Source organism: Lynx rufus, unplaced genomic scaffold (genome assembly GCF_022079265.1).
Source record: "Lynx rufus isolate CCGP_SWC_20201006 ecotype Redwood Valley unplaced genomic scaffold, mLynRuf1.p SCAF_7, whole genome shotgun sequence".
Lineage (NCBI taxonomy): Eukaryota > Metazoa > Chordata > Mammalia > Carnivora > Felidae > Lynx > Lynx rufus.
Window position 1 is genome coordinate 135,973,080 of NW_025814889.1, and position 18,450 is coordinate 135,991,529.

General features: G+C 57.8%; 1 protein-coding gene across 2 annotated transcripts; it reads left to right on the top strand.

Moving 5' to 3' along the window:
* Positions 1–213: 213 nt before the first annotated feature.
* BIK (BCL2 interacting killer) lies at positions 214–17,758 on the top strand. 2 transcript variants are annotated; one of them, XM_047066536.1, is made up of 5 exons: positions 214–283; positions 14,135–14,275; positions 15,659–15,766; positions 16,491–16,608; positions 17,237–17,758. In XM_047066536.1, the coding sequence occupies exons 2-5, from the start codon at positions 14,142–14,144 to the stop codon at positions 17,321–17,323; spliced, it is 447 nt and encodes a 148-aa protein (XP_046922492.1). In that variant the 5' UTR covers positions 214–283; positions 14,135–14,141; the 3' UTR covers positions 17,324–17,758. The 2 variants fall into 2 exon arrangements, with proteins under 2 accessions (XP_046922492.1, XP_046922491.1); XM_047066535.1 differs by lacking the exons at positions 214–283; positions 14,135–14,275 and having other exon boundaries at positions 15,430–15,766.
* Positions 17,759–18,450: the final 692 nt, after the last annotated feature.

Sequence of the window (18,450 nt, forward strand, 5' to 3'; positions counted from 1 at the left end):
CGTGCGGGGAACCCGCGCACACGCCAAACAAGCTTGCAGACGGCCGCGGGCAGGCAGCAAACAAGTAAACATCACACTTGTAGCAGTTCTGTTACCACTGGGACCCGGGTCGTGGGTTCCGAGCTCCTCTCCGGGGAGGCGGCCCCGGGGGCGGGCCGGGGCGGGGCCCGGCGGTTTATACGCTCGCGCGCCGGCCGGCGGCCGCAGACAATACGCTTCCCGGCCCGAGCGCTCCGGACGCCGCCACCATCGCCCCCGCCGCCACCGCCACCTCCGACTCGAGGTGAGTCCGAGCCCTGCCGCCCCCCGGCTGTGGCCCCAGCCCCTCTGCCCTGCGCCCCCGCGCCAAGCCCGAGCCCGGCAGGTGAGCGCGCAGAGAGCGGCTGGAAGGTGGGGGACCTGTGCCCAGGGTTTTCCGTCCCGGGCAGCTGTCGGTGTGTCACTTTCGGGCGACGTTTCGGGACGCTGGCTGCGTAACGCACCCTCTCTGGCGGGGTCTCCAGGTCCCCGCCGGCGACTGTACCAGCCGCAGCCCGCGCGGGCCTCAGTCTCCGCCTCCGTGTAATGGGGCGCCCCGCCCCGAGGGCCGGATGCCCCGTCGCCCCGCACCGCCCACCGGCTCGGCCTCCCGGGGCCCGGCTCCCACCGCCCGCGAACCGGGCCAGTCCCCGGCCGCACGGCCCGGTGTCCACCCGGAGTCCGGGAAGATGGCGTCGGGCGCTGGCCCCCGCCGGGACCCGGGGCGCCCCGAGTCGCCGCGCACCTGCCAGGGGCCGGAGAAGGGCTTTCTTGTGGCCGCGGGGAAGTCCGGAACAGGAACTGCGCGCGGAGCGGGGGCGCGGCCGCCGCCCGGCACCTGCCCTCCGCCCGCACAGGTGCGCCCGCCGGCGTCGCAGACCCGCTGGAGGGGCCGCGGGCGCGGTCCAGCCGGTGGCCCGGAGGGGTCCCGCCGCCAGCCCCGCGCGGCCAAAACAAGGCCGGGGACGCTTGGTGTGTGTGTGGGGGGGGGGGGCGGTGTGCGCCGGCCTTGGTTTGCTTTCGCTACGAGCCCCGGCCTCCTGGGCGCGAAACCGCTTTGTAAAACCGTTAATCGTTACTGTAATTTTCGCTGGCAGGAGCCACCCCGGGGTGGGGGGGCGGCGGGGGCGGGACGTTGTTGCTGCTGCTGCTGCGGTTGTAACACTTTCCCCAGCACCTACCGTGGCCGGGCCCTGGAGCGGGTCTTCTTCGAGCTGCGCTCCAGCTCCCCAGGAAGGGAGGCTTATCAGCTTTCTCCTTCCCGCGCGAGGAGGGGGGCGCACAGGGGAGCTCTGTGCCGGCCTCGTTTGCGCATGGAGAGTTGGTTCCAGGAGGCGGCCTGCAAGCCGTCAAGGCAGAAAGCCCAGAGCCGTTGTCTGGAAGCCCCGCCAGACCTCTCCACCCGGCCACTTTCCAACGGTGTCTGTCTTAGACGGGCCCCTCGGCCTTCTGAGCCTCAGTTTGCCCGTTCTGTGAAATGGGTCTGCGAGGCTTCCCACCAGGTGTGGGCAACGCCCACCCAAGTGATGGTGGCTGTCTGTGGCCTCCCTTAGAGTGAACACTCCAACCTTATTTCTACTTACCTTGGGCATGCCGTTGGGGTGATTCTTCGGAGTGGCGCATCGTAGGAGTTTACTAGTGTGGTTTTGCACTGGCTCTTTAAATGGTCTGTCTGAGGCTGTAGCTGGGTCTGGATCCCAGCTTCAGCACCCGGCTGGTGCCGCCCCTCTTGCCTTCCCGCTCCAGGATTTGGGGGATTTCCCACCATTTTAACCTCAAGGTCACAGGGCTGTCACTGATGGCTTTGGCTGTGGCCGCTTGAGCTTTACCAGCCTTACGCGATACAAGTTTATTTTTGCCTGTTTTTGGTTTAAAGTGTCTAAAGCATCTGGGGAGACTGGCTTCCAGGGTGTGGGCTTTCAGCCAGGGCCTCAGAACGCCCTCTGGGCAAGAAACCTGTTTCATCAACCTTCTAAGATGGCTGCCAGGTGACTTTTTTTCCCCCCCTTTTTTTGGTGGGAACTACCTCGGCAAGGATGTTTCTGCGAGCACCAGGGATCCTGTGAGGCCCTCTATGGGATGGCGAGAGGCCTGAAAGAAAAGGAGTGATGATAGACTTAGCGCAGTCCCTAGGGGCATGTGGGTCTCAGACTCGTCATCTCTTCCCTATCTCGGTTCCATGCTGCCTCCTCTGAGCAGTCTTTCCTGATTACCTCATCAAAGGTGCAGCCCTTCCTCTCTTTCTGCCAGTGCCTCTGAGCAAGGACCCCAGTTTACATTTTCTCGGGACACTAAAGAGATTGTGCTACCCTTTTGTGCTTAGTGACCCTGGCCTGCAGCTCCATGAGAACAGGAGGACCAAATGTCACCCTTAGTGGAGTATCCCCAGCAGCTCACAGCCTGGGCATGCTGGGAAGAAGCTGGATGGAGGGTTGTATGCGTGTTAATTATCCTAAGGTTTTTTTTTTTTTTTTTTAATGTTTATTCAGTTTTGAGAGTGAGCATGAGCGGGGGAGGGACAGAGAGAGAGGGAGACACAGAACCTGAAGCGGGCTCCAGGCTCCGAGCTGTCAGCACAGAGCCCGACGCGGGGCTCGAACTCACGGACTGCGCGATCATGACCTGAGCCCAAGTGGGCCGCTTAACCCACTGAGCCACCCAGGAGCCCCCGTATCTTAAGTGCTATTAGGTGGGTATGAAAGCTGGGTTCACGGAGCTGCAAAGAAAGCAGCGAGCAGTGTCAGCCCAGTTCAGTTCTCTTCCGATCGGCCCTCTAACCTATGGAAGGGGCTGCTGGGGGATGGCTCCATCCGCTGGTGAGCCTTGAAGCTGACCCCCGAGGTATTTTCCCCTCTCCCTGGAAAGCATCCTGTTTTTAGCGAACCCTATTAAGTTTGTAGACAATTAATGGCTTCTTGCTTCCCCTTGCCTCCAACCTAGTGGATCCCACGAGAGTCCGGCTGTTTGTTCTCCCTGCTCAGAACAATTCCAAGAGGTTTCAAGGAAGTTCCCGGCACGCTCGGGTTTTATTGTGGGTCGCGGCCAGGAAGCCTGCAGCGGGTCCGGAGTGGACACAGGCAGCCACTCCCTCAACTTTTTGTCCTGCCGCTGGTTGGCCGGGGCCAGGCCCTGGGAGACATACAGAATGTAAGCAAATAAGGCCACGGCCCCCAGTTCCTTGTTGGCACCGAGGCCGGCGGGAGCGAGGCCGGGGCTGGGTGGGCAGCTGATTTTCGTAGTGTCAATATTAGGATGTGACAATACAAAACACCCACCGGGCCTTGCCGGGCAGCGCACGGTAAACCTGTTTTTCTGGAGGTGGGAGAAGGTACCTTGTCACCCGGACTGAGAGGAAAGTGCAAGCTTGGTAGCGAAGAGCGACCCGTCTGGCTACTTGGGGGGGCGTCACTGTGACATGAAGTTTTAGGCTGGCGAGTTCCTGCCCCCCCACCCCCACCCCAGGTTGGCACTCGTGTGCCTGTGGCTTGGAGCTCAGAAGAGGCAGAGTTCAGAAGGGGAGGGCACCGATCTGCCGGACTGCCCATACGCAGACAGTGACGCATCAGGAAAATCCCAGCTCTGACTGGGAGGTGGTTAGCATGGTATGCACCTCTCCCGAGCCCCGGGTCCCAGGTTCGTGATGGTTTCTCATTAGGGAGCACTGACTGTATACAATGCACGCAGCCTCCGCCTCCTCCACAACTGCCCTTCCTAGTGGGCTCTCAAAAGGTGAGGGTCTCCTAGCCAGGAATTGCTTGTCCCTGTGATCTGTCCCTCGATCGGTTTTACAGTCTATTACCTGCCTCCCCTGCCCCCTCATTGTCCCTGTTCACTAGGTCCCTGCTCTGAACTGGGGCAGACAGACAGGTAAACATTTAATGAGACTATCAATGGGCTAGGTGCCCAATCCAGGTCTGTTTGCCCAAGGTGCTGGGATAACTCAGATGAGGGGCAGTTAATTCTGTCTTGGGGAGGGCAGAGAGGAGGTGGGCTCTGGGCTGGGTCTGAAAGAAGGAGCAGGCATCCCCCCCCCCCCCCCCCGCCATGCCAGCCTGGGGAGGCAGAAGGAGGCCAGAAGGTCAGGTTGAGGGTTCAAAAGGGCCAGGGTGGCTGGCCTCTGGGGACCTGAGGACTTTGTCCTAGGGAGGAAATGGGAGTCCCCAAAACTACTGACCAGGATTCGGGGAGTAATTAAAACTCCTCTACACTGAGGGAACACCCAAAACTCTGGAAGAAAGGATCCCTGAGGGCTGTGTCTCTCTCCCTGGGCCCTTCAGACCTCAGGCCTAGCAGGGCACTGTCTTTGACTCCTTTTAAACACATGGTAAGAACTTATTGTAATTAGTTAATGCTTCTTTAATGATTTTATTTATTTATTTTTCATGTTTATATTTTGAGAGCAAGAGAGAGCAGGGGAGGGGCAGAGAGAAAGACCAAGGATCAGAAGCAGGCAGCCGGAGCCCAATGCAGGGTTCGAACTCCTAAACGGTGAGGTCATCAAAACCAATGCTTAGACTGAGCCACTCAGGAACCCCTAAAGATTTTATTTTCATTTTTAAAAAATTTTATATTTTAAGTAATCTCTGCACCCAGCGTGGGGCTTGAACTCACAACCCCCGGATCGAGAGTAACATGCTCCACTGACCGATCCAGCCAGGCACCCCCACCGCCGCCAGAACTCATTTTAAATACATGCTTTTTAAACTTGAAAACTGCAGGCCCAGGTAGTATCTTGGCACCCTGTCCTTTCTAATGGTGATGGAAAAGCACAGGGATCCACTTGGGTCCCCTTTTGGATACCAAGGAGGACTTTGGGATCCCTTGGATTCTCCTTGCCCTGTTTCCACACCTGCTTTCTGTTCACTCTATTGAACTGTGTATTATAACAAAACACCACAGCCTGGGTAGTTTATAAACCACAAATTTATTTCTCACGGTTCTGGAGACTGGAAATCCAAGGTCAGGGTGCCACAGATTTCCTGTATCCTTGAGTGGGGGACTGGGGGACCGGAAGGGAGCTTTCCTGGGCCTCTTTTAGAAGAACACTGATCCTGGGGTGCCGGGGTGGCTCTGTCGTCGGTTAAGCGTCCGACTTTTTTTTTTTTTTTAATATTTGAGATAGCACAACTGGGGTGGGACAGAGAAAGAGGGACAGACACAGAATCCGAAGCAGGCTCTGAGCTGTCAGCACAGAGCCCGATGTGGGGCTTGAACTCCCAAACTGTGAGATCATGACCTGACGTGAAGTCGAAAGCATCCCACTCCTGATTTCAGCTCAGGTCATGATCTCTTGGTTCCTGGGTTCGAGCCCCATGCTAACAGGATAGAGCTTGCTGGGGATTCTCTCTCTGTGCCCCACCCCCCACCCTATTGGTGCATGTGCGAGCTCTCTCTCGAAATAAATAAACGTGAAAAAAAGAGCACTAATCCCATTAGTGGAGCCTGCCTGATCTAATTGCCTCTCAAAGACCCCGCCTCCCGATACTGTCACCCTCTGCATTAGGTTTTCAACGTGTGAACTTGGGAGTGGGCACAAACATCCACAGCACAGCAAACTGGGGTAAAGCCAATTGCAAAATCAGTCGCCAAGAGAATTCTTGTGTTGTACTTTCTCTAGGTTGGAGTGTCTTGAGCAGGAAAGGACATAAAAGAAAATCTCCCCGAGGCCTGTTTTCCAAACGCGGAGTTAGGGGTCCAGAGGGGCTAAGGAACTTGTCCAGAGCCAAACGGGCAAGCTGGACTAGGACCCAGGTGGCCCAGCAGCCGAGTGCCCCGTGGCACAGTGTCCCTGTGCATAGGTAATGAACAGAAGCAGTGAGACGTGGGTATTTGCATAAATGCATCACAGAGGATCCTCTTCTTGCCATGACTTCTTTCCCTGTTGCCACGCCGACCCACCTCTTTCCATTTTCGGGGTGGCCGACCTGACCGGGTGTGGATGGGATGGCGGGGGAGGGGGCGGGGAATGATGCACTGGTTTTGCATCATTTCCACTAGCAAACATTCCTGAGCGTACTGATGAATCGGGCCCAGCTTGGGGCTCCGGGGACCTGGAGTTGAATCAAGCCTGAGCAGACTCCCGCCGGACTTTGACCTAAGCCGGCTGCAGCGGCCAAGAAAGTGTCTCGAGTCGGAGGCCAGGTTTGATGGCAGCTCCCGCCCTCGCCTCGGGTGCGGGACAAGCCCTTCCCAGTTCTAAACCTCATCTGAGTGGTGGGTGATGTTCCTCTGCCTCCCAGAAGAGTCAGGCCTGTAAAGTGCCTGATGCCGAATACTGCACATGCGTGGTTTACATTCGCCGTCATGCCAGCCTCCCCGCTCATGTGCTCGGAAGGCACGATGCTCAACGATGTATCGGGCCGTGACTGGGCCCTGCACACGGCCCCAGCATGCCCGTTGCGTCACTGTTCAGTGGGGAAACTTATCTGACGTTTCAGGCCCCAGCAAGGCTTTTTTTTCTCGTAATTGTCAAAGCTGCCTTCCTTTTTCTAGTATCGTCAACCTGCGTTGCTAGCCCGATGTATTTTTGGAGCCCGGGGGTGGGGAGCAAGATTGGGTGGCCGAGAGGCTCCGAATTTCCGTTCTCAACCTTCCTGATCCCCCGTCGGTGAAGTGGGGCAGACACCTCCTCCTGAGGGAGGCTGGGCTCAGCAGCTGCACACAAGAAGGACGTGGGATCCCCGAGAGCCCTTAGCAGCAGGCCCAGAGAGGACAGTCCTTGCCCGAGGCCACAGAGGCCAAGCCGAGATGGGCCACCTGGGTTCAAGTGGGTCAGGCCAGCATCTGCGCGGGGGTTCCGGGGGTGGAGGGCTGCGGGGCTGTGGCTCCCGGGGCCCATTCCAAGCTGCCACTTTCCGGATCACCGAACAACTCCCACAACCCTCCAGGGGTGAATTTCCAGCTTGTCTTTCTACCTGAAACCCCTTTCTGCCTCTTTCCTTCTCTCTCCTTTTTCTCTCGCTGCTCCCTGTCTCCCCCCCTCCCCCCCCCCCCCCCCCAGTTAATTTCTCCATCACTCAAGGGAAGTGAGCCCTGCCTGCCTCAGAGGAGCGGTTTTGGGCATCTGCAGGTTCCTAAGGGTGGAGGCTGGAGGCCAGACTTCCCCCACCAGGTGGGGAGGGTGGGTTGGCGACTTGATTCCTGAAATAGACCCTTAAGACAAATTATTTCCATTTCAGAAAAATTCCAGCTGTTAACCCCAGAACAGTTTTTGCTTTATTTTTTGAATCTACGATCACAGCACGTGGGTGATAGTAAAGGTTCGAGAACACAAAAGCGTATAGTTAAAAAGATTCAGTCCCCTTCCCCGCCCCTGCTCTGTCCCAGAGCGACCCCTTCCCCTCTTCACTAATCTCCTTGCCTCTTTCAGGAGATGATCTGTGCAGATAGAAGTGTTTGTCTGTTTATGTCCTTTATTGTTTACACACGCTGGGCAATACAGTTACAGTTACGAGCTGTTCTGTTCCCTGCTGTGTGCATGTAGCCATGTGCTTTCAAGATCCTGGCACATCAGCGCTCACAGGTTGGTTGCTTATGTTTTTCAAGGCTGCCGGGTACATGCAGGGGTCTGTACAGGAACAGTCCTAGAAACCAAAGGTTCTGTGCACTTGCTACTTTGGTAGATACTAATCTCCCACTCTCCTGGGTTTGTTGATTCCTTAACCAGCTTTGGAACCCCTGCTGCGGGGCAGAAAGGGGGCAACAGCTGTATCTGTTAATCTTACTCTTTGCTCTGGAGGGTGTGCTATTTCCATGCAGAAGAGCCCTCTCTGAGCTAGGCTCAGAATTAGGTGACTGGTCCTGGTCACACAGCGGTGGCAGAACTGGGACTGGAAGGAACCTGGGTCTGTCTCGGCTGAGGTCAGGGCTTTAATGCTTGAGCGAGCACGTGATGCTTTGAGCGCTGGGTGCTCTGTAAACCAGGACCCCACCCCCGTCGTGGGCAGCGGCAGGGCTGGGGATTGGGTCAGGTGTGGGTGGGAAGCCCCGATGGAAAAATACTGAACTGAGGACCCAGGGTTTCTCGGCTGGGTCCACCCCGCAGCCACTGGCCCCGTACCCAGGACTCCAGTGACCTGTGGGAATTGATGGGGCTCCAGGGGTGTGGCCACCTGTTCCAAGGCATGCAGGGACACATGGCAAGGCTGGGCTTGGGGAGACTCAGGAAACTGCAGGCTGCTGGGTCCAGAGCCCACCCCTCACCATCTCCCAAGCCCCGCAGGTGTCCTTGTGGCTGTGTGGGCTGCACTCTTCTGCCCAGAGGCGAGATTGGCATCCCCAGCTCTGCCAGTAAAAGAGCGCTCCTGGCTGGTGTTTCCACGGAATGTGTAGGAGGGTGAGCGTGTGGGCTGCAGCCTGGGTGGGGACGCATGGCTAGGTGCGCCTGCCTTTTTGCAAATCTGCTGGAAGAAAAATAGATGCTTAAGAGCAGTGCAGGCCCCTGGGCCACCAGTGACCTCAGTAATGGCCTTTGTCTGGTCATTTGACAAACGTGCTCTGTGCCGTGTGCCGGAAGCCAGGGATCAGTGACGATGGCAAGCGCCCGGTTTGTCACCTTACGTGGTGTTGGTGTCGGGACATTAACATTACTCTTTTATCTCTCGGTTGTTATTTTTTTATTTAAAAAAAATTTTTTTAATGTTTTATTTAGTTTGAGAGAGACAGAGCATGAGCGAGGGAGGGTCAGAGAGAGAGACACAGACACAGAATCTGAAGCTGTCAGCACAGAGCCTGACGCGGGGCTCGAACCCACGAACCATGAGACCATGACCTGAGCTGGAGTCGGAGGCTTAACCGGCTGAGCCACCCAGGCGCCCAAGTATCCTCATTTAGAAGGGGGAGAAGCTGGAGGCACAGAGAGTCCATGCGCTAAACCCCCAAAGAGGAAGAAACAGCAACTCAGTGTGGTCGGTTGGAGATAGAAGGGACCAGGGACAGGGGCTGCCTGAGCTCCCTGAGCGCCCCCCTAGCCTGGCTCAGAGGACCTAGGAAGGCAGTGCCGGGGGCCGAGCTCTCGGCAGAGCGTGGTTCACGGAAGCACGTGGTCTTAAGTGTGTGGGAACCTTGGCCAAGGTTGGATTGGCAGTGCTGGGGCCGGCGAGGTGGCCAGGGGGAGAAGAGAGGGCCCTGATAGCCACATGCCACAGCTCCCGAGGGGACTGGGGAGCCGAGTGGAGCGGTGGCCGGGTCAGATCTGAGGCTGCTGCACGGAGATCAGATTGGAGAGATTCTGGTGGAGACTGGAGGCCGGCTGGGCATCTACAGAAGAGCCGGGCGGGAGGTGACCAGCTCTGGGCTCCCCTGGGGCGGTGGGACTGCTTCAGGGACCTTGGCTCCCACCTCCCTGACCACACTCTGATTTCTCCCCCTCAGATCTATAGCCCTAAGGCCCACCCAGGCCTGGCTGGGCGAGCATTTCCTGAGAATCCTTGCACAGGGCTTAAGTCAGGGCCAAGTCGGGGCCGGACAGAAGTAGGTGCTCAGACATCAGTCTGGATTATCGTAGGCAGTTTGTGCTGCTGCTTGCCTGGAAAATGAACCCTATTAGTTTGGGGTCATTAATCCCCAACTGATAGATGAGGAAACTGAAGGCCTTGCCCGAGCAAGTGAGCACTGGGGTTAGGAGGTTCACCCAAGACTCCCCCCACCTGTCCAGAGGGTCCCATGCTGGAAGCTTAGCTCCAGGGAGCAAGCACAGACCTGGAGAGGGGAGCCTGTCCCCGGTGTCTGTCCCCGGTCAGCTCAGACTGGAGGTCAGTCTGGTGGGCTCGGGGGACCCTTAGGAGAGGACGGTGTAGACCCTGCCCCCAAACAGTTCAGTCTGCTGGGGCCGTCCCACCCCACCGCACACCCAGCCCTGGAGCCAGTGAGACGCCGGCCTCCGCCTCCCCCCTGCCCGCCCGCCCCGCCCCCACCCCCGCCAGCTGGGGTGCTCGTGGCCACTGTCCCTGGTCAGGCACATGCTCCTGCAGGGCTCGGGGGCCCCATTCCCATTTGGTGCCCAGGGATCCTGGGAGGGTCTGCTGGAGGCAGATGGATGCTGGGACAGTGGATGAAGGGGAGGCTCAGGCTACGTGCCCACCCACCGAAGTCCCGTAGTGGCCCCTTGGCTGCGGGGAGGCAGGGCTTTCCATAGGAGCACACCGCAGCCTCTGGGGAGAGAGCAGGCCCCTTGCTGGGGTGTGGTGTTGAGGGTGAGGGCTGCTGGGGGCGGATGCAAATGAGGGCTGGGGCTGCTTTTCTTGGGGGATTGCCATTTGCATAGACACCAAGCTCCCTGGGGCCTGGGGGCAGCCAGAGGCCCTGGTCCCAATTCCTTAAATGCCACCCCCAGTGCAAGCCGAAGGGTGTACTCAGTCCTCAGACTCTGTGCGGTGTTAAAATAGCTCAGCTGTGAGAGTTGTCTCTCTCCGGGTCCTTCATGCCCTTTGCTGAAGTTTGATACGTTTTCCTTTTTAAAATTGTTTTAAAAGTTTATTTTGAGAGACAGAGTGAGTGAGCGGGAGAGGGGGAGAGAGAATTCCAAGCAGGCTGTGCACTGTCAGCACAGAGCCCAGTGTGGGGCTTGAACCCACAAACAGCAAGTTCATGGCCTGAGCTGAACCAAGAGTCAGACACTTAAGCAGTTGAGCCACCCAGGTGCCCCTTACATTTTTCTCCATAAAAGCTTTAAGGATTTAAAATTTTTTTTAATTTTTATTTGAGAGAGAGAAAGTGAGTGAGTAGGGGAGGGGCAGACACACAGAATCTGAAGCAGGCTCTGAGCTGTCAGCACAGAGCTTGACGCGGGGCTCGAACTCACGGATCGCGAGATCGTGATCCGAGCCAAAGTTGGATGCTCAACCGACTGAGCCATCCGGGCGCCCCAGTCATGTTTAAAAAAATCAGATTCATTCCTGGGGCGCTTGGGTGGCTCCGTGGGTTAAGCGTCCAACTTCAACTCAGGTCATGATCTCGCGGTTTGTGGGTTTGAGCCCCGTGTCGGGCTCTGTGCTGACAGCTCAGAGCCTGGAGGCTGCTTCAGATTCTGTGTCTCCCTCTCTCTCTGCCCCTCCCTGGCTCATGCTCTGTCTCTCCCTGTCTCAAAAGTAAATAAAAACATTGAAAAAAAAAAAAAAGATACAGGGAAGGGGTGCCTGGGCGGCTCAGTCGGTTAAGCGTCTGACTTCAGCTCAGGTCATGATCTCGCGGTTCATGGGTTCGAGCCCCGCATCGGGCTCTGTGCTGACAGCTCAGAGCCTGGAGCCTGCTTTGGATTCTGTGTCTCCCTCTCTCTGTGCCCGTCCCCCACTCGTGTTCTGTCTCTCCTTCAAAAATAAACATTATTTTTTTTTAAATCAGATTCATTCCTGACTGCAAGCCTTCTATGTCTGCAAATACAGATTTATTTGCTACTGTATTTTCTGGTTGCCTTGTTGCTGTTGGTTTTTGCGTGTTGATCTTGTATCTGGCAACCTTGAAACTCTTCCGTGATTCCAAGAGGTGACTCTCTTTGTTTCCTACGTGAATGTTCATTTCACATCTGCTAGAAATCGTCTTTCTCTGATCCTCTTGAAATGATCGCATTTTGTTCCGTGGCTTGAATATTCTGCGTCTTTTATTATTTCAGCAGTCTAAATGATTTCACTGGTGAGTTCTTTTTTTCCTTAATGTTTGTTTATTTTGAAAGAAAGCTCCAGCAGGGGAGGCACAGGGAGAAAGGGAGAGGGAGAGAGAATCCCAAGCGGGCTCTGCACGGCCAGCACAGAGCCCATCCGACGCCCGGCTCCATCCCACGAACCGTGAGATCATGGCCTGAGCGGAAACCACGAGTCGGACGGTTCACCGGCTGAGCCGCCCAGGCGCTCCTCTTTCTTTTTTTTAAAGTCAGCTCTGTGCCCAGCGTCAGGCTTGAACTCATGACCCCGGTATCAAGAGTCACGCCCCAGAGACTGAGCCAGCCAAGTGCCCCACACCTCGTAGTTTTTAACTGCTACCTAGCGTTCCCCGGAACAGATGAATAAGGATTATGCACTCAGAACGGTGCCTGTGCTGCTAGGTTGCTGGCAGCAACGTTTCGGGTTTTTAAATTTTTTTTTTTTTCAACGTTTATTTATTTTTGGGACAGAGAGAGACAGAGCATGAACGGGGGAGGGGCAGAGAGAGAGGGAGACACAGAATCGGAAACAGGCTCCAGGCTCTGAGCCATCAGCCCAGAGCCTGACGCGGGGCTTGAACTCCCGGACCGCGAGATCGTGACCTGGCTGAAGTCGGACGCTTAACCGACTGCGCCACCCAGGCGCCCCTTGGGTTTTTAGAAATGCCACCTGACCCTCCCTGTTGGGGGCGTGCTGGCCTGATGGTGTGGGAGGGAGTCGCTGGGTCTCAGGCCTGCAGGTGCCCTCAGCAGGTGGTAGCACCCCCGCAACCCCCCCCCCCCCCACCAGGTCTGACCCGACGGCTCCTTTCAGCCCACAGGGGATGGTGCTGCCCTGACAGGTGCGGTGACATATGTCAGGCCACGGGCTCTTTGTGGCCGTTGTGGCTGTGTTTACACGTCTGATTTCTCCAGCCCTCGCTCCTGCTACGGCTGCCTTTCAAGCTGGGCTTTCATCTGGAACAGACGTGAGCCTACTGGCTTCCCTTTAGGAAACCGAAGCAGCCCTCTTGAGGCCAGTTCTGGGCATTTAGCCTCTCTGGAACAATGCTGTTCTTGTGTGGTGTCCTTTCTCAAAGGCCAGAGTGCCCCAGCCCCTCAAATCTCAAATACCTGTCTGCGCCCTTGATGACATCACAGCGCGCCCAAATCTGACTGCGTTTTGGATGCTGTGTTGAGAATAACCTGTCTAGACTCGCCCTTCAACACCTGGAGGACCCAAACTCTCTTCTCTGCTCCCGTGAAGCTGTGTCCTGTCTTTGTGTTTCCAGTCATCACCCTTTAATGCCGAAAGCAAGTTGTGTGCGCACTCTGGCGTAGACCCGGTGTCCCCGGAGGGTCCCCGCGTTCATTCAGGGATGAACATTGTCCACCCTGGACCTGGGGAGCAGTGAGACTTCACTCTCTCTCTTCTTGGCTTAATCCTGAACTTTTCTAAGCCGCCAGTGTCCTCTTACTAAATACCTGCCTTGAAGGTGAGGGATCCAACGAGATGACGAGAAGGTTCTATCAACTCAGGGCAGGCTAACGTGAAGAATCAGAAAAAATCGTAACGCCCAGGCCGTTATCGTAAGACAGTGGGTTGAAGTGCAAAGGTCATAACAATTGGTGCCCGTTCCCACAGCATCACACCTACTAAGTGACACAGCTGGGATTTGAACTCGGGTCCTTTGGGTCCACATCCTTCATCATATTCTGGACCTACGGCTGTTCGGTACAGCGTGGGGTAAATTGTGGCGAATCGGGTCACAGAATCCTACCTATCACCGGCGACGACTTGGGAGTCCACAATTGGACTAGGAGTGCTAAATATGTGAATGGTGATTTGAACGTGTTGAGTTTTCTTTTTCTTTTAAGACCTTTTTTTTTTTTTAATTTTTAATGTTTATTTTGAGAGGGAGAGAGACAGAGAGAGAATGAGTGGGGGAGGGGCAGAGCAAAAGGGAGACAGAATCTGAAGCAGGCTCTCCACCGTCCGCACAGAGCCCGACGTGGGGCTCGAACTCACCAACCGTGAGATCATGACCTGAGCTGAAACCAGGAGCTGAAATCAAGAGTCAGACGCTCAACAGACTGAGCCACCCGTGTGCCCTGGGTTTTATTTTTCTTCCACAACTGGGCTGGCTGTGGCTTGTGTTTTTGCGAGTGTTGGATCATGCCATCAGAGAGCCGGGCTCTGTCCCTGTCTCCTCTGCATATTCTTGGCACGCTGGGTATCCTTAATGTTCAACACCCTGGGGTCATAAAATGGCTGCTGCCGCTCCAGCCTTCACTCCTGTGTTGAAGGCAGCAAGGAGGGGGAAGAGCCGCCCTGGCTGAGGCCGCTCCCTTTCAACTCCCGCGTCAGACTTCTGAGGCCTCGTTGACCGGAACTGGGTTATGTGCTCCCCACCAACTGCAAGGCATGCTGGGAAAGTGAGGACGGGAGAGTCCCGGTTGGCTTAGACGCACCAGGACTCAGTCAGTGTCTCTCTCCCCCAGGGAAGAAATGTCTCACGCAGGACCCCTCTCCAGGAACGTCTTTTTGAGCACCTTCCTGCAGGAGCATGGCCCGGAAGTTCTGGACGTTCCTGGCATGACCGATCTCGTGGAGTACTATGATCCTGGGCCCTCCCCTAACAGGTAGGTCCCAGTAACCCTCTGGGAGCCCCACCCCACCCCCCATTTCTGGTCAGTGACTTTCAGGATATGGTTAGAAGAGCAGGCCTTGTGGACTCCCTAGGCAGGGCTCCAGAGCGGAAATTCCCTAGGTGTGGTCGTGGAGGCCTTGCCCTGGGCCCGGCAGCTCTGCTCTGATAACCAGCCCACAGAGGCCCTCGGCATCCAGCATATTCCCAGGACGGGTCTCGGCACTGCTACCAAAATGGCTTAGACCTGTGGCTTTAGGGCCGGGTGTCTCCTGGCCCTCAGTGACCACGATCGCCTCTTCACGGCCTTCTGAGTTGGTTCCACATTTTAGAAAATCAAGATGGAGCCTGAGGCGACTTCCCACATGGCTCCTGTTAGGGCGGCAAAGGAGGGGTCTTCCCAGGATCAGCCCCTGGCTTCTGGATGGTTCTCTTCTGCCTTAGGCCTCAGGATTGATTCTCTTAATCTCTATTAGGCCCTGGACCTGGGCACTGGGGCTGGTTGGGATCTTAGAGCTGGAGGGACCTGAAAACCTGCTTCCTCTTCTGTCCCTGCTCCACTCGTAGATGGCAACAGGGGACGTTCCGCCTGGGGCAGTGTTTTGCTGAGGTCCCACAGGGTATTGGGATAGAGGTGGGCCCTCAACCCTCCATCGGACCTTTCAGCACCGCTGGAATAAGAGAGCACGGACCCCGGGGAAACTTGGGCAGGTGGCCGGGGCTGAGCCGGGATCCGCTGGGAGGCCTGTCTGCCTGGAAATTCCCAGATGGAGTGTGCGGGCAGACCCCCGAGAGCAGGGCTGAAGCCGGCCCACTGCCCGGAAGGTGTCGGATTTGGAGATCAGGTGTGAGCGCGGGCACCTCTTTCCATCCGCGATTCCAATCAGTGAGCGTAGGGGCCCGGGAGCCCCTCCTTTCTGAAAGGAGTGAGGACACCAGGAGGTTTGAGGATTGGGAAGCAGGGAGCAGGTCCTAGAACCCCTCCCACCAGGAGGAGGGTAAGTCGAGGCTTCATAGGAAGCCAGTCCCAGTGATCCAGGGGGCTCAGAGCCCCAACCTGCCTAGCCCCCGCTGGGTGGTCTCTCCAACCTTGAGTTACCCTTGGAGGGGAGGGGGAGGCTGGAACGGGGTGGGGGGGGCAACGCGCTGTTCACGAAGGCGCTAAATGGCTCCCTGCCCTCCCTCAAGGGGCCTGCATGTCAGGGAATGCACCTGCGGACGGGGCCTCGCTGGCTTTTTCTCACTGGCAGGTTCTCTGCTCCCACACCTCGCTCTGTTGCCCCTGGCCTCCCCAAGAACCCGGGCCCGGTGCCTGGTGGGCCTGGGTGTGTGGGGTCAGTGCACAACCACACCCCTATTCCCCGTGCCCTCCCTGCAGCAACAGCCCCGACGATGTGGCCATGCGGCTGGCCTTCATCGGGGACGAGATGGAGGGGCGGTGGATGATGCCCCGCGTTGGCGAGCTGCCCGGGATGGCCGTGTACAGGTGAGTGGCGCCCCCAGGCCCTGGGAGGAAATCGCTCCCCTCCCAGGCAGCCCCGAGCCCGCAGCCCCTGCTCGTGGGCACCAGACGAGCGGAACCCGAGTGCCTTTCTCTGCTTCCTCATTGAGCTGAGGCTGAACGTTTCCAAAAGGGCCTTGACCTCACGTACTGATGGGGAATGCCGAGTGTGCTCGGGGGGAGCTGTCTGTGCGTCCTGCGCGGAGGCATCTGTCCTGAGCACGCTGTGCCTTCACGACCTGCCAGCATCTCTGTGGGTTCTCAGAACCTCCCAGAATTTCTCAAGGTGGGGGTGTTCGAGACCAGAGTGAGAGTGGTTTCTTCTTGGTCCCCAGAGAGGCAGCCTTCTGTTGGCGAGCCTGGGCCTCCATCACAACAAAGATCCTCTGGACGGAGGACGTGCTCCCCTGGACCTGCCTCCTTGGGCCTGCGGGCAGAGGAGCATTTTCCACAGGGCCAGCTCCAGAAACCAGACCAAACCCCCAGTGGCCTGGGGGGCGGGGGAAGGAAACAGGAAGCTGGATGAATTTTAGGCCCAGAAACCGCCCATGGAGAGAGGCCCTCATCCATGGAACCAAGGGGGATAGGCTGGCGGTGGACGCGAGGGGACGAGGCCCTCTGCTCCCCACAGGGGTGCCCTGAGATGAAGGCCGTCTCTGTCCCTGTTCCTGCAGTAATGGCCCCGCCTCCCCTCCCATTTGTCTCCCAGCTTGGCCTTCACCTACAACCAGACGGGCCTGAGAGGTGTTCTCAGAAGTCTCATGGATGGTCTGGCCAACCTCAGGGAGAACATACGGATCTGGGGCTTCCTGACCCTCAGGAACAGGGTAAGATCTCGTGACCTTGACTTGTTCCCCTCCTGCACGTGGTGACACGCTCCCTGGGGCATGTCCTCTCGGGGCGCCACAGACCCCACTGACTCCCTGTTGTCTTGTCTTGCCTGCTTCTCCTCTTCGCTACTCGTGCCCGGTCCCAGAGGCCTCTGGCTTTGAGGACTCCATGCTCGAATTCAGGACCGTGTTTGCCGGCGTCCCCGCCTGCCCTCGTGCTTCGTTGGGCAGACGTGACTGGTTCCTCCCTCCTCTGCCCAGCAGGCGCCTCCTCCCCCTGAGCACCTCTCCTCACCCCTCCTCCTTCCTCCGGGGCCCAAGTCCCCAGCAGACTGGCAGCCCGGGTGGCCTGGCTTCTCCTCCTCTGCCGTGTCCTCGGGGGCCTTTGCCCCACCCCACCTGTGCTCTCTTTCTGGCCACCTCGGCCCAGACCTGTCCCGTTCGGAGCGGGGCGCTCCTGTGTCCCCCACCTTCCCTGACTCGTTCTTCCCACCCAACGTCCACCACGCGGGGCTCATCCCCGTGTCCGCGGAGCCGGCGTAGGAGGCGTTGTGGAATGGGCACCCCTGTTCCAGGCTGGAGGTCCTCACCTCTCTCCCCCTCCCCCTCCCCCTTCGTCCCACAGGTGTCCCCCAACTCGGGGCGCGGGCTGGCGCTGTCCCTGCTGCTGCTGGTGTTGCTGCTGGGCTGGGGGCTCCACCTCCTCCAGTGACTGTCCCCTGCTGCTCAGCACGGGGGCGGGGCTGGCCTCGCCCCCCCTGACCACCACCCTGGAGGTGGCCTCAGTTGGTTTTGTTGTCTTTTTAACTGTTTTCTGATGATCCCTTTTTTTTTTTATATTTAAACTCTGAGTGCTGGGACACTACTGAGGTTTCATACTAGTTTTTTCTTTTTCTTTTTGTAAGAGAAATGAATTCATTATACCTCTGGGGTCGTTACTGGGTAACTGCCCGCGCCAAGGCCTGGCTGGGCCTGCTCTCCGGGTCCCACACCGCGCAGTGGCCGGTCCTTCCTCTAGCAGGTCGGTCACACGGCGGGCAACGGGGGGAGTGCTGGCCGCACCCCCGTGTCTGTGATGCCCGCAGCAAAGAATCTGCTGGAATAGATTTGGGAGGGGTAGGAGAGCTCAATAAAATGTTGGTTTCCAGCTGGTCTCTGGTCCTCTCTGGGGTCTGCAGCATGGGCTCCTCTTGCCCCGCGCAGGAGAGTCAAGGTGGGTAAGGGGGGGCAAGGGGAGCGGGCGGAGAAAGGGCGGGGCGGGCGCCCAGCCACCTGCGCGTGATCACACAGCCTGCAGGCTCTTTCCTGCACCTGCTGTCAGAGTTAGGCCCAACACGATCAGGTTTACTCCTCTGCCCTGCCTGGTGCCTGAAACCTACCGTTAGGGATTATTTCCTTTGGGCTGTCAATCTCTTATAATTGGGCTGCCTACCCTCCCCGTGTTTGGCCGTGTAGCCTGTGGGGCTACTCACATAGGTGCGGGGGCGGGGGAGAAGGGGCACCAGGGCCAGGCTTCCCACCGTGCGGGCTCAGACTGCCCCAGGCCTAGGCCTAGTGCTCTTTCTAGACCGCCAGGCCCTCCTCCCGGAACTTGTGCTCTGACTCCCTGCACCTCCACCCACAGTCCCCGATCTCAGATGCCAACGCTGGGCTGGGGTGAGCCACTTGCCTCCAGCCCCTCAGCCCCCCATCTTCTCCAGCCTCCCCTTGCTGTCCCCTCCAGGGCCTAGGCTTGGGGAGCCTTCCCTGCCCTCCATTCAACCGCAGAACCGTACTGCGCCCCACCCTCCAGCCAGGCTGGTCAGGTCCTGCCCACTCCAGCTGCCCCCTCCCACCCTC